At 43.1% G+C, this 13,885-nt stretch overlaps 1 protein-coding gene across 1 annotated transcript; it reads right to left on the reverse strand.

The window, feature by feature from the left end:
* Positions 1–5,643: 5,643 nt before the first annotated feature.
* On the reverse strand, positions 5,644–7,720 carry LOC133962528 (uncharacterized). The gene is made up of 4 exons (XM_062398164.1): positions 7,442–7,720; positions 6,545–6,637; positions 6,310–6,429; positions 5,644–6,209 (listed from the first exon to the last, which is right to left on the reverse strand). The coding sequence occupies exons 1-4, from the start codon at positions 7,578–7,580 to the stop codon at positions 5,959–5,961; spliced, it is 603 nt and encodes a 200-aa protein (XP_062254148.1). The 5' UTR covers positions 7,581–7,720; the 3' UTR covers positions 5,644–5,958.
* Positions 7,721–13,885: the final 6,165 nt, after the last annotated feature.

Raw genomic sequence — 13,885 nt, forward strand, 5'->3', positions numbered from 1 at the left:
TAATAGAATAAGTTCTGAGTTGATAAAGGCCAGATAGTGTCCAGTTCTGGTGTTATTTTTGGGTACACAAAGCAAATTGTCAGAGTTAATTGTGTAGCAACGGAGAAACTGCTGATCTACGGTCTCTGTTTGGACCTGGATCTGCAGATCTCAGTGATCAAATCGCTTAGTGAAGCTTTATCACACTCGGGGATGGTAGAATGAGACCAGATCAGATCAGTGGTTCTTAACCTTTTTTCTGTGATTTACCCCCTTTGAATTTTTTTTCAGCCCTAACCAGCGCAAAGCATTTTTGTTGAAAAAAGATGTGATACACAGTGCTGTCCCGCTGGTTTATTAAACTTTGTAGCTAGACGCCTGGATGCCAGATAAACTTAGCCCCGCCCACAACATTTGAGGTCGGGAAGTTCGGTCTGGAGTCGCTCCGTTGGGGAGAAATTATGCCCGGTTCAAAAGTGACTGGACCAATCAGATTGTCAGGGCGGGCTTTATACGATGATGGACAGATGATCAACAGTAACGTAATCAACCACGTCATCAAAGTGCGCTTGGGTTGAATTCGTTTTCAACAAACATGCCTGCCGCTGGAGAGCTGAGATGTGTAGATGCTGCCATAGAGTCTGTTTTAGAAGACATCGACAGCGCATTCATTTTGAAAGATGAACAGAGAACGCAGAGGCGACGCCAAAGCGCCGCACCGCGCTCATCCCTATCGCGCCGGTGCGACGCTGAACCGCCGTGCAGCGCTAATAATATCACCCGTTGATCCAGTAGATTAAAAGCATATACTTACTTGTTGCTCCAACATTAAGCAGCAGCGTCCCAACGTTTGTCTTTCTTGGTGTTGTCTTTATACAACATGTTACGAGGATCATGCAACTCACTGTACTTCTCCAATTCAATTATTAATTTAATGTCATCCATGTTGAAGAACTTCTCCGCTGTTTGCTCCGTTAAATGTCGGGTGTCGAGGGTAAATTACGTATTCTCCACTCAAGCCTATCTGGAGAATATGTAGCCCATCCTCTCTCTCTTTTTATCTTTATCAATGCTTGTTTGGCTGTTGTGGCAGAGGGGGACATTTAATGAATTCAAAGTATCATATTTGATCATTTATATCGTATAAAATATGACATCAATATCGTTTAAAATCATTTTACAGTGTGTTTCCTGGCGCGATACACTCGCGTCGAGCGCAAAAAATAGACTCGACGCCGAAACGGTCTCTTCAGCATCCGGTGTGAACCCAGCGTTAATAAATAACTCACAATGAGTCGCTTAACATACGTCACATACTACGTTGCTCTGATTGGTTGTAGGTCTATCCAATTGAGACAAGAGGCATTTTTTTTTCTGGTTCAGTTGTAACACGCCCCATAATCACAGCCCAATGGAGCGGTATCAGACTCACATTCTGACTAGATTGTCGCGGCGGAGAACCCCTGGACAGCTCTACACGTTGACTCAACAGTGTGGAAGGATGCTGCGCCAGCTCCAGCTCCCACTGCGGGGCTACGCTGGGGCTCCCGCAGCCAGGCTTCGGCCCACCTGACTCTGGTTCAAAACGCTAGGTTGCAAGATTGTATCTTCGTCTTCAGTAGCCATATTTCTACAGAGGTAATAGATAGCTAAAAATCAGGGCACATGTATCTCGTGAAGGAGGGGGGGTGATAGAGGGGGGCGGGGCACTCAAAACAGGTCAATCTGAGGAGGGCTGTTTTAAATGATCCTTGTGGTATTTTGACCAAAATATGTTACAGACATTTCATTAAGACCCCAAGGAACCATATCAACTGTGGCAAAATGGGCATACGATGGGTCCTTTAAGACAACACATTGAATTACACAGTGCAGTTTTGTTATTATATGACAGTTAAGACATGATTATAATATCATACCCGCTTGTGGACCTCATTGTACTGTGTTTCCTCTGAGGGTTTGGAAAAGGGGTGCGGAACAGCCAATTTCATATGCAGGTAATAACGGTGAGTAGGGATGGGACTTTACAGGAGTTTTCATGTTCGACTATTAATAACGTTATTGAACAATTAATCGATAATTATCTTAGGCATGAACCCACCATGGTTTCCCCCCTACCCATCACCCCCACATGCATTAAGGTCAAACACGCACACAACAGGACTGATATCTCAAAAATAGCTTTATTGATGTAGTGATTAAAAATGGTTCAGAGATGACAGTTAATGTCAATTCGGTTCAACAAGTATCCAGAATAAGACGGGAAGGGAGGCTGAGATATCAGAACAAAATACAATTTATTTAATAGATGCAAATGATTTAAAACAGACTGCTCAAACAGTAATGTGACATGTGCAAAGGTTGGAAAAGCTGGCCTGGACTTGATATAAATGACAGCTTAAAAAAGAGAGAAATTAGAGGCTCCAGACCAAATTGTACAATGCTAAAATATCATGCATTAAAGACCAAACATAACACACTTTAAGAAAATCACTGCAAACGATATACAACAACAAAATGAAAAAAGAGGGCCTCTACTTTATGGAGCCAATAATTCACCACCATTCAAGTCACTACCACTGAATTGCACAGTACCAGTCAACCATATATACAAATTTCGAGGACCACTTTTTTCCACTTGCGTAATATTTCAAAAATTAGACATGTCCTTTCACAAAAAGATGCAGAAAAACTAGTCCACGCCTTTGTTACATCGAGACTGGACTATTGTAATTCATTATTATCAGGCTCCAGCAGGAAGTCGTTAAAGACTCTACAGCTTGTCCAAAATGCTGCAGCACGTGTCCTGACGAGAACAAAGAGAAGAGAGCACATTTCTCCAATATTAGCATCGCTACACTGGCTTCCAGTTAAATCTAGAATAGAATTTAAAATTCTCCTCCTCACCTTCAAGGCCCTTAATAATATAGCGCCTTTATACCTTAAAGAGCTGTTAATACCTTATAAACCCACTAGAGCACTCCGCTCCCAGAATTCAAGCCTACTTGTCGTCTCTAAATTCTCTAAAAGTAGAGTAGGAGCCAGAGCTTTTAGCCATCAAGCCCCTCGGCTGTGGAATAATCTACCACTTTCAGTTCGGGAGGCAGTCACCATCTGTTCGTTTAAAAGTAGGCTCAAAACCTTCCTTTTTGATAAAGCTTATAGTTAGAGCTAATTAGTGCGCCAGAACGTTACTTGTTCTATTTTATGACACATGACACACGGAGCTTCTCTTTCCAGCTTCTCCTTCCTCTTCTCCATCCCTATCCCCCTTCCCCGGAATCCCTTTGCTTTATCACCCGCAGATCCAGGGCCTCTGTGGCCGCACCATGGATTACGGTTTGTGGATCGCGCACCGGGGGTCGCGGTGTTGGATCCAGTGTGGCGGATTCTGAGTCATGTGGGCTGATCGTGGTGCTGGTGGCGGACCCTGTGTCGCGTTGGCATTGGGCACGGGCGGTGGACCAGGACCGCAGTGGTGGCTTGTGATGGGTCCTCCTGGTGGGCGGCGGTGGACGGTGACTGAGGACTGAAGTGGCGTCTGGTCTGGATGGTGGATCGTGGTCTAGATGGTTGCTGAGCATGGACTGTGCTTCATCATTGCTGCTAGAGACTTCGATTATTGATGATGTTCTCCTGCACGTGGCATCTATTGCACTTCTGTCCGTCCTGGGAGAGGGATCCCTCACATGTGGCTCTTTCTGAGGTTTCTACATATTTTTACCCTGTTAAAAGGGTTTTTTGTAGTTTTTCCTTACTCTTGCTGAGGGTTAAGGACAGAGGATGTCACACCCTGTTAAAGCCCTATGAGATGAATTGTAATTTGTGAATATGGGCTATACAAATAAAATTTGATTGATTGATTGATATATATTGCACCTTGCCATAGAACAAAACAAAATAACACAAAGAAACAAATGATCAAACCAAATAATCTAAATGAAATCTAAAGTGGGAAAAAACAGTGACCGTAACTATTTTGCTGCAGGCAGCCCTATAAAACAAACACTTAAACAATTTAAAAACACATTTATAATATTTAAAAACATTTACAAAACACATCCTTATCTCATACCTTTAATTCATTAAAATAAAGCAGGGACAGCGTGCATCCACGGTGACGCCGACACCGTCGCACACACTCGCACACAGACACAGCTTCACGCTGGGCTCTAAGGACCAACTTCAGTTACAATTTGCGGACACTTTCTCTGTGATCTCCGTTAATATTATATAACTTCCAGCAACTTACCGCGACAAACAATTGTGACCACACATGCTGCGCTCACGCTAAACGTCCGCACACATCCACAGGACCGGCAGTGGGGAGAGAGAGAGAGAGAGGACGAGGGAGAGTGCTAAGGTGTCCCTAAATAAACTCCTCCGCCTCCCCGCAGCCTATAGGAGTTGCCGTCCTGTCAGGTTAATTAACACATCCAGAGCGGGGAAAATGACACTGCTAAAAGTATAAAACTTTGTTAAGAACTGACCCGCTACATTAAGGAAATACGCCATTTTGTAGTCAAGTTTAGTTTTCACAGCGTATTATGCCATCCGACGGCTTTTAACAGGTAGCGATTGCAACCCATCACTGCCTGGCTACAGCATAGACCTTTCAAATGAAATGAATGTATAATAATAACATTGGAAAATCATTTTAAAAATAAATAAACACAGTCTAATGACTTACATCCATCGTTTTAAACGTCAGGCTCTCGACGCTGTTGGCAGTGTGTCTCTCTGAAAAACTCTGTGAGAAGGACTGCCGATTTCTAGCTTGCTAGCTCCTTTTTTACTCAGCCTTCTTCTCAGCCAACCGTTGCTCCAAACGATTGGTCAATGTTTTTCTGGATGGAATACGATATCCTGGTTCAATAAATCCAATTAGTTCTCGGAAACCCTCGCCGTCAGCCAGACTTAAAGGCAACATGTCTTTGACAATCATGTTAACTATGCGTTTGGTAATTTTGTTAGCTCGCTTGTCATCACACGTCCTCCTAGCTAGTGTAGCCTGAATGGTTTGCTGCTGGAGCCCTCCGCTGGTGCTGGCTTCTCTCGAATTTACGTTCGGATGTATATTTCTTAAATGATATATTAGAGGAGATGTTGTACTATGGTAAGCAGGGCCGGCCCAAGCCTTTCGGGGGCCCTAAGCAGAATTTGATATTGGGGCCCCCCCTCCCACCTAGCGGAGTCATTTGCGCTCGACGATTATTGACAAAAATGTCACACTACAATGATTTGACAATGAATTAATTGACATTATCAATTGTATTAATACTGAATTACGTAGATGTGATTTCCTGTATTTTTTATATGGCCAGCTGGAGAAGGGAAATACCTAAATTTAAGCATATTCATAGCATTTTGCTTTTTGACTTATTGAGATGGTGACTTAGGCTTGGGCTTCAGTGCCCCTTGACCTCTTGGGCCTGGAAGGCTCATTCAGTTGCTCTCATGCCAAAAATATTCTAGACTTTTGTCCCTTGATAGACCCCTGTATTATTATAGTCATTATTTACACCAAAACAGTCACCTTTTAACCTTAGAGGGCACTTAGATCACAGATTTATTTTAAACTTTCATATTCAAAGTAGAGCATCAAGTGTGGTTTACTGAAGTTAAATTGTAAAATAATTAAATACAACAGCATTTGTATTTTTTTTTAAAGTATCAGTTTAATTTCAACAGATTTGTAAATGTGCAATCTTAAACTGAAATCAAAATACACAAACATTAGTATTATCAAAAATAACATTAAAAAATAAAAAATAAATAATGATAGTGCCTCTGTATTCCAAACAAACGATCACAAACATATTAAATAAATAATTTGCAACTGTGCAAATGCGTATTAAGTTAGCAATTTCCAATTACAAAATAAAACCAAAATAGACAAGCATGAATATAATAAAAAATAGAACGTTACATAGATACATAGATTAAATAATGAAAGTGACTCAGTATTCAATTAACCTTTTAAACCCCATTAACTAATTGTCTACACGTATAATGGTAATGAAAGCTTCGACCATTAGATTTTTTGGGGAAGGTGAAGGTGTCACTAATTTGCACTGGCCCTCTTCTTACCAGATCAGTCCTTTGTGAGTCAGACAGGAATGCTGACCATTCAGCTGGGTCAATTGGAGGAGCTGTTGATCCACCTTGATAGCTGGTGCTTGTTGAGGGAGTGGATGGGACATCCATAGCAGTGGATGCTGTAGAAGGACCTGTAGGGACATTAGATACAAAAATAGAATCATAACATAACACAAGATATTTCACAGTTAAGTAAGGCAACATAAAACAAAAACTGTTAGATTAACTGACCTGTTATGCCGGCAGAGGTTGAAGTCGGTGTATCAGTGACTGTCAATGCTGGTAACTGTTCCTCAATGGGTAAAAGTTCTTCCTCACTTTCAGGTGACTGTAAGTCTGCTGGGGGTGAACCTGCAAAGATAAAATAAATAAATCAACAAATAAAAAAAATGTAATTATTTTTTTTTAAATGTGTCATGTCATATTAAAAGACTATGTAGCCATTTGCCATCAAGAAAAACCTCACCTGCTGTATCATCAGCTGTGGAGGCACTGACACTTGATGACACATCGGGGGCAGGTACAGTTGGTTGTGCTCCAAAATACTTCAACAGTGTTCCTGAAAAAATAACATTGCAAAAGTGCATAGTTGATAGTGAGTTTATGAAAAATGAGTTTATTTTGCCATCATTACTTACACTCATCAACAAACAATTCCACACCTAACCATTCCTATTCTAGTGAGGCAAAATAAGGCACAGCCTAATTGCAATGTGGTGAACACTTAACATCCTAAATATAATATTAATACAATATAAGTATATTTTTATCACAGACGTCTCCTCACTTCAACATGGTGTTTTCTCATAAAGACCAATAGGCCATCTCTCAACAAAGATCTTAGAGCAGAGCGCACATTGTGCTCCGTCTTTGGCTGAGATGTCACTTTTACTAACGTGCACAAGCACAGCAATGCTAGCTTGCATCCCTTACACCTAGAAGGTTAAGTTCACCTTTGGCTGTTTCCTCCAATATAAACCGATATCTCACGGACTAAGACTCTGCACTTAGTCGCTGTCAGACTCACCACTATGTCACATTTATAAAACAGTACTGTTTTCATGTAGCTAGCTACTAGTGCTAATGTCCACCTCAGTCAGCGAGCTAACGTTAGATTAAGCCTGGCAAGAGCTAGCAGTACATGTTTGATTGAACATCCTAAACACTGCCAATATCGTTGACATGAACACCTAGATAAATGTATATTAATGAGATACATACACTGTTGATGAATATAGCTCATGTGATGTCAAATATAAGATGACATTAACTCGCTAGCTAGCTAGCTAACTCCTATGATAGCTTGAGCTGCTCCTCCCTCAAATGAGTTCAAAACATATTTTAAATAATCATGCAATCATACCTTTATCTTGCTCTTTTTTGTCATCTTCTGTCCTTTTCTTTTTCCGTTTTTGGGCACCAGAGAGATACGTCCTTTTAGATGACATGCTTATATATGTCCCTTCCAACTTAACCTTGAGTATTATGCAGTGTCTGTCCATGACCGCGAGTTATCTGTCAGCAGATTGAGCACGCAGTTGATATGCATGACTTGAACGCTGGCAGATATATTGATCGTAAAATCAGAATTTTCTTGTATAGATGTATTCTTTATTTCATTCAATCAGGTCACTTGTTTAAGTTATTTAATATTATTATTATTTTAAATTATTTTTAATTATAATTTTTTTTTTCCGATAGGGGGCCCCCTGGCGGTCAGGAGGCCCCAAGCTCCCGCTTGTATCGCTTATGCCTCGGGCCGGGCCTGATGGTAAGTCAATACAGCGTCACAGTAACTGCAGCGGACTTGAGAAATGGTCCCTTACTTCACTTCTCCTTGCCTGCTTCATCTTTTCTCATCTGCTGTAGGAAGTCGCGCTTGCGCAAGATACCGGAAGATGTTGTTCTCATAATGCGCAGGACTAAAACGATTATTCATTAGGCTTGGATTTTTATTCAAATTAATTCTTAATGACAAATAATCGATCATCGATTATTCATTACCAACCCTAACGGTGAATCATTATACATCAGGGTTGAATGGCCATCATGCCACCACATTCGTCAGGACCAAGTTTGAGTCACACAGTTGAATGTTATTAATGTGCACTTGTTTTCTGTTTAAACACAAACACTCATTTTCTGACGGAGCCGTTATAGCAATATGAGTGATGTCAATTGCGCCGGCTACATTTGGGAAACAGCTGCAAATTGCCTTTTGAGGTTGGCCTGCTATCCCACAGTGTGAGGGGCCTCTTTGATATGCTTAACCTGTCACATTTAACATAATCATATTCAATCAATAACTCAATCAAATTTTACTTGTATAGCCCATATTCACAAATCACAATTTGTCTCATAGGGCTTTAACATCGTGAGACTCTGTCCTTAACCCTCAGCAAGAGTAAGGAAAAACTACTAGTAAAAATACGTAGAAACCTCAGAGAGAGCCACATGTGAGGGATCCCTCACCCAGGACGGATGGAAGTGCACTAGAGGTCAAGTGTAGGTGAAGCCTTCATCATGGGCCAGGAAATCGTTAGTTACGTATTGTAACTCTAGATTCTATGAGTATAGGTTTCGCCCTTTAAGGCTGTTGCTAGTGGGTTTATCCCTCATGCGCATGCGCAGCACTGAAAGCTTTGGTCCACGCCCACCAACTTTGGTTCCCATCCCGGTCTCACCTTGTATAAATTGGGGTGAGACCAGCCGCTAGCTTCCCTACTAATAGCTTTTTCTTCAGCCATAAAGGAAAACCAGTGAGGCCCAAGACTTAAAGGGCTGCGCCTTTACTCATAGAATGAAGAGTTACAATACGTAACTAACATTCTATATCATATAGGCTTCGTCCTTTAAGGCTATCGCTAGTGGGTTAAAGGCGAAGCTCGATGTAGTCCATGCCTCCTTGGGTCTGTACAGTACCACAAGCATAAACACATCTGCCCAATAACCAACAAACCATTCCAGGCATCATAATGGAATATGAAGAATATTTCCATGATAGAATGGTCAAGAATATGTACTGCTGTAAGACGTGGCAGACGAACGTTACGCACTGTAACAGTCCAGCAAGTACAGAGTAGAAGTCAGACAGCTCTCCCCAGCTCTACCGATGGGAGGGAGAGCGTCATTCAGATGCATCCAATAAACCATCACTCTGACAAAACACTCAGTACAGAGTGAGCCATGGAAAAACGGGAAACATCCCGCAGGTAAAAGCGGATGAAAGAACAGGGGGAAGACCAGGAAGCTGCAGTGCAGATATCCTCCACTATCATTCCTCCATGCAAAGCAGCCGAGGAAGAAAATCCTCTGGTGGAATGCGCTCTGATGCTCTGTGGGGGGTCCATGCCTGATGAGACGTAAGCCTGTGAGACGGCCTCACCGAGCCAGTGAGACAGGCGCTGTGCCAACAGGGGGAGCCCTTTAGAATGCTCGCTGTAATGCACAAACAGACGCTGTGAACGTCGCACCATGGCCGTGCGCGCCACGTAACAGGCCAGTGCGTGCACAGGACAGAGAAGATGGGAAGTGGCCTCTTCCTCTGAATTGTGAGGGGGTGGGAAAAAGACTCCAAAGAGATCACCCTTGATAGTACAAGAGGTTAGTTCCAAAATATAAAGGAATTGTGCATTTTGTGATAAAAGCATGAAATGTGGTACACTTATAGCCAAAGGCATTCTCAAAAGATTTGGATGTGGAGCCATCATGAATTTTCAATATGGCGCCCATGGCAGCCATTTTTCAAAATGTCCGCCAGCAACAACTGTTTTCTTATGAATGATGGATTTAATATGATATTTCAGACTTATTTACCATTCATACTACTTGGTAAATGTCTTTTGGATAGTGGAACATTTTCATTGAAAATTCAAAATGGCCACCAACTGGTTAGATATGGATGATCTCTATGTTTACTTACCCTCTGGTTGTAGAGTCTGAGCCACTGCCACAGCCAGCACCACAACATCAATATCAACTGTTTGAATCATAATTTTGTGGTGGCCGTTTCTTGCTGCATGGGCTACGTGCAATAACATGTGACTATCCGCTTCCTCATGCGTGCAAGGAGCAATCGATGTCCTATCTGGGAGAGGTGGCTTGCTAAGGACTTCCATGTCACTTGTGATGACAAGCTGTTTATCCTCCTGCACAAACCATCTGAGCAGAGCCTCCGAGAGAAAGGCAAACAACTCAGTCTTATTGCTGTCAACTCTAAGAAAGTTTTGCCAGTTCCTGGGAATGGCTGCATCACCTACCACACGTCTCTGAATTCCAGTGCCACGCTTTGCTCTCGTAGCAGCTTTCAGAGAGTCAGACAAGTAGCGGTCCCACACCAGATCAAGCCTGGACACAGTTTCAAACTTTCTGGTCAGATATGGAATGAAGATCACATGGGCATAGTCATTGAAGGTTTTTACTGAACTTGGTTTCAGCATCTGGATGATGGCTGCCCCATCTACAATGGTGCAGGTAACCTTTGGACTGTCAGAGTATGCACTGTGAACTTGTTCCAGGCATGGAAGCAGATCACTCTTCACTCCCAGTCGGAGACCTCCCCCATCAGAAAGCGCTGGTGGACATGGTTGGTTCTCGTGTCGAAAGAACTCCTCTAGGTTTCCATCTCGGGTCTGGCAAGCAATGAATAACCTTGAAAAGAGCTCCATGTCCTGTTTGAGAGAGACTATTTTCTGTTTCGGTTTTGATACTCTCCTCACGGTTGAAGTACCAAACACCAGAAGCTTATTTCTTGGTATGGTGTTGTCCACTGTCTTTGTTCTCTCAACAAGGCGTTCTTTGGTGAAAGCTTCAAATTGGTGCTCTCCTATCTGCTTCACCTTTCTGACTACCTCAGCAGCTGAAGGTCCAGCAAGTTCCTTTGAGTGGAGAACAATCAGGTCCTTGCTTTCCTCTTCAAATGGATTTCCAAAGTGTTCCATTGCACTGACCAAATATTGTACATCTTTGATGAATGAGACCTGGATACTTGTTGTTTGGTCATGGTCACGTGTGTTATCTGATTTCTTGGAATCAATGTCAAACTCTTGTATGGATCGTGCAACTTCTGGTCCTGCTACCATCCATCGCAATAGTGCAGATGGGTTGTCAGTAAGGCCCACAGCACCACCATCTCCTTTAATGCAAGCATTCATCTGCTCATGGGCCTGGTCAATGGCCATAGAGGAGAACACATTTTTTGTCTTCTGGACAGTGAATTTGCCTGCCTTGAATGCCTGAGCTACGTTAGGGTGTGTCCTTGGTAGTTCAGCCATGTCTCTCAGGTGAACTGGAATCCATCTTGCATAATGGGTGTGATCCATTGCATGAAACCATTTGGCTAGTTCTGTTAATGCATCAAGGTACATGGAGAAAGATGCCTCTTGCAAGGATCGCACAAAGACTAGGACAAGCAGCTCTAGCTCAAGAACAATAGACCAGTATTGAAATTGTGGGATGTTTTCTGCTCTCTGGCTGCACCAAACTTCAAAAGCTAGAGGAACTTGATCTGTTTGAGTTTCACAATAGTTGTCATAAGCTCGGTGCTGCAGAACATTCAGAGCTGCTGCTGTAATTTGATGGGCTCTCCTGGTGCGTGATACATGGGCTGCTTTGAGGAAGGAGTCAGCTGTCCCTGGAGATGAGATGTCAGCTTGAACTAGTGCTTCAACCCAACCGCTTCCTTGCAACCAGTTCCCCAACAAATTGTTTTGACAGGGCATATAATGGTTGGTCAAATGTGACGACTGGACTCTGGCCAGGATTCAAGTGTTCCACCGATTTACTTATGACATCAAGTCAATGCTTGATCATAGCCACAGTATGAGCACTTTCCTGAAAAAGTGGAAGAAGAACAGTGGAACATGTGGCACGAACTCCTGGTGTCTGGCGGCTAGCATGGAAGGCAGCCCAAGAGGTATCCAATGAATCACCTGCAGGTCTCTTGTTTTCAATGACCTCAGTTGCATTATCTAACCACTGGTACTCTTCCTTGGTATGCTGGCCGATGCCATCTCTAGTGAGTGATTGTACTTTCATTTCTGGAACCTGTGAGACCTTGATATTGCTAGCAACAGGGGGAACCTCAGTGTAGTATGCTGGCAATCGGTCAATGGTCCTGGAACATCCTCCATCAGGGCCACTCAGTACAACAAGGCTTCGGTCAGTTCCTTCACCCACAAAAGACGGATGCTGGATTAAAGAGATTGCCGTGCCATGGAAAGAATCCCTAGCTGTTGTTGAACTGGGGTTATGATCAATATTGTCAACAGCAGCAGTGGTAAACACATGACTGCGCAACTGTGGAGGGCATACCACTTGCTCTCTATGGAACTGCTGGCAGACATGGTTTCCCATCTGAGTTGACAGCTGTAAAACACGATCATAGGATACGCTCAAGCCCAGATGTGCCATTTTATCTACAAGTTCCCTTTTACGTGTGTGGGCATGCTGCATCAGTCCTATGTATAATGGAACTGGCGTCTCCTGTGCAGTACTGTGTCTGACAAAAGCTGCTGTGTTTGATGCCCGCTTGTGCTTAACACTGTTGAATTTCAGCAACTGAGCAATAGTAAGTGCTGCAGAAGATGCTGCTTCTTCCATCTGGTCTTTGATGCTAGGTCCCTCTAAGATCATGTTAATAAGGGTAAGCAACAGCTGTGGCACAGAGTCCTCTTGGCATTTTTCAGGGAAACCATTAAATGGTTTGGCCTCACCGAAGATGTTACGTCGGACAATCTGTGCAGCACGTGCAATGTGCATAGCATCTTCGTTGTTATCCTGCTCACAGGCTTTGGCAAGAGCAGTGCCAATGTCAGATTCAAAGGCCATTAGGACATCTCTCCCCTTGGTGTAAGCTCGCATATCGGGGAACTCTGCAAGAAGTCTCTGTTTCAGCCGTGTAGAGTGAACTCTGTTATCAACCTCTACACCTAGCTGTTCCATCCATGACTTTTAGAGCTGGGCAAGTTCAGCTAGTTTAAATAGGTGCCGACCCATCTTGCTGTCTGGTCTCTTCTATATAAAGCACCAACTGAGCAAACACAACACTAGAAGTTTACGCTGCATGTCCCTGGCCATTACCTTGAAGACCTTCTAAGTTTGCCCCTCTGGCACGATTATAGAGACCTATTAGGCATCTGGTATGATACTTAGCTTCTATAGCCACCATGTCCCCAGCACTAAGTCGTCAAAGCAATTCTGTGTCTTGGCGTAGGGTTGCAGCAGCGCGCACCCGATTGTCCAATTGGAAGGTTGCAGCCTCATGAAGGCCTTCATTGCCAGCAGGCTGTTTACAAAAAAAACAGATGTCTTCCTGTCTCATTTCAGGAGTCCGGATCGGTTGGGACCTTCTGAGTTTCGATTCTGACTGTTGATCAGGACATTCACCCGAAGCTCGCTTTTTTGCTCTTTGCAACTTGGTTTCGTTGTACTTCAGCCTGCATGTGTGATGGTATTGTGCTTTGTTTGCAATCATGGCAGCTTCAATACCATGGCCCTCATCCAGTCTTCCAATTGACAACGTTGAATAGAGCTGACCAAGTTCATTAAACTGGATTAACTGCTCCGCAAGTGAAGTGTATCCACTCCCCTTGACTGCTCGCGTGGACTGCAAAGGATATCTCAATGCCTCTGCCGTGTGCTCTTGGCATATAATGCAGAGATTCCAGTCAGTCTTGGCTGTGCAAGATGTTGATGGTCCTTGACCATCAAAATTCACAAGCTGGAACTTCTTCGACATTTTGTCAGGTAAGAAAAACAATGTCTGCAGTAGTGGCAGAGGGGTTATCCTTTTACCACCTTTTACTAC

The sequence above is a fragment of the Platichthys flesus genome, chromosome 10 (genome assembly GCF_949316205.1).
Source record: "Platichthys flesus chromosome 10, fPlaFle2.1, whole genome shotgun sequence".
NCBI classification, from domain to species: Eukaryota; Metazoa; Chordata; class Actinopteri; order Pleuronectiformes; family Pleuronectidae; genus Platichthys; species Platichthys flesus.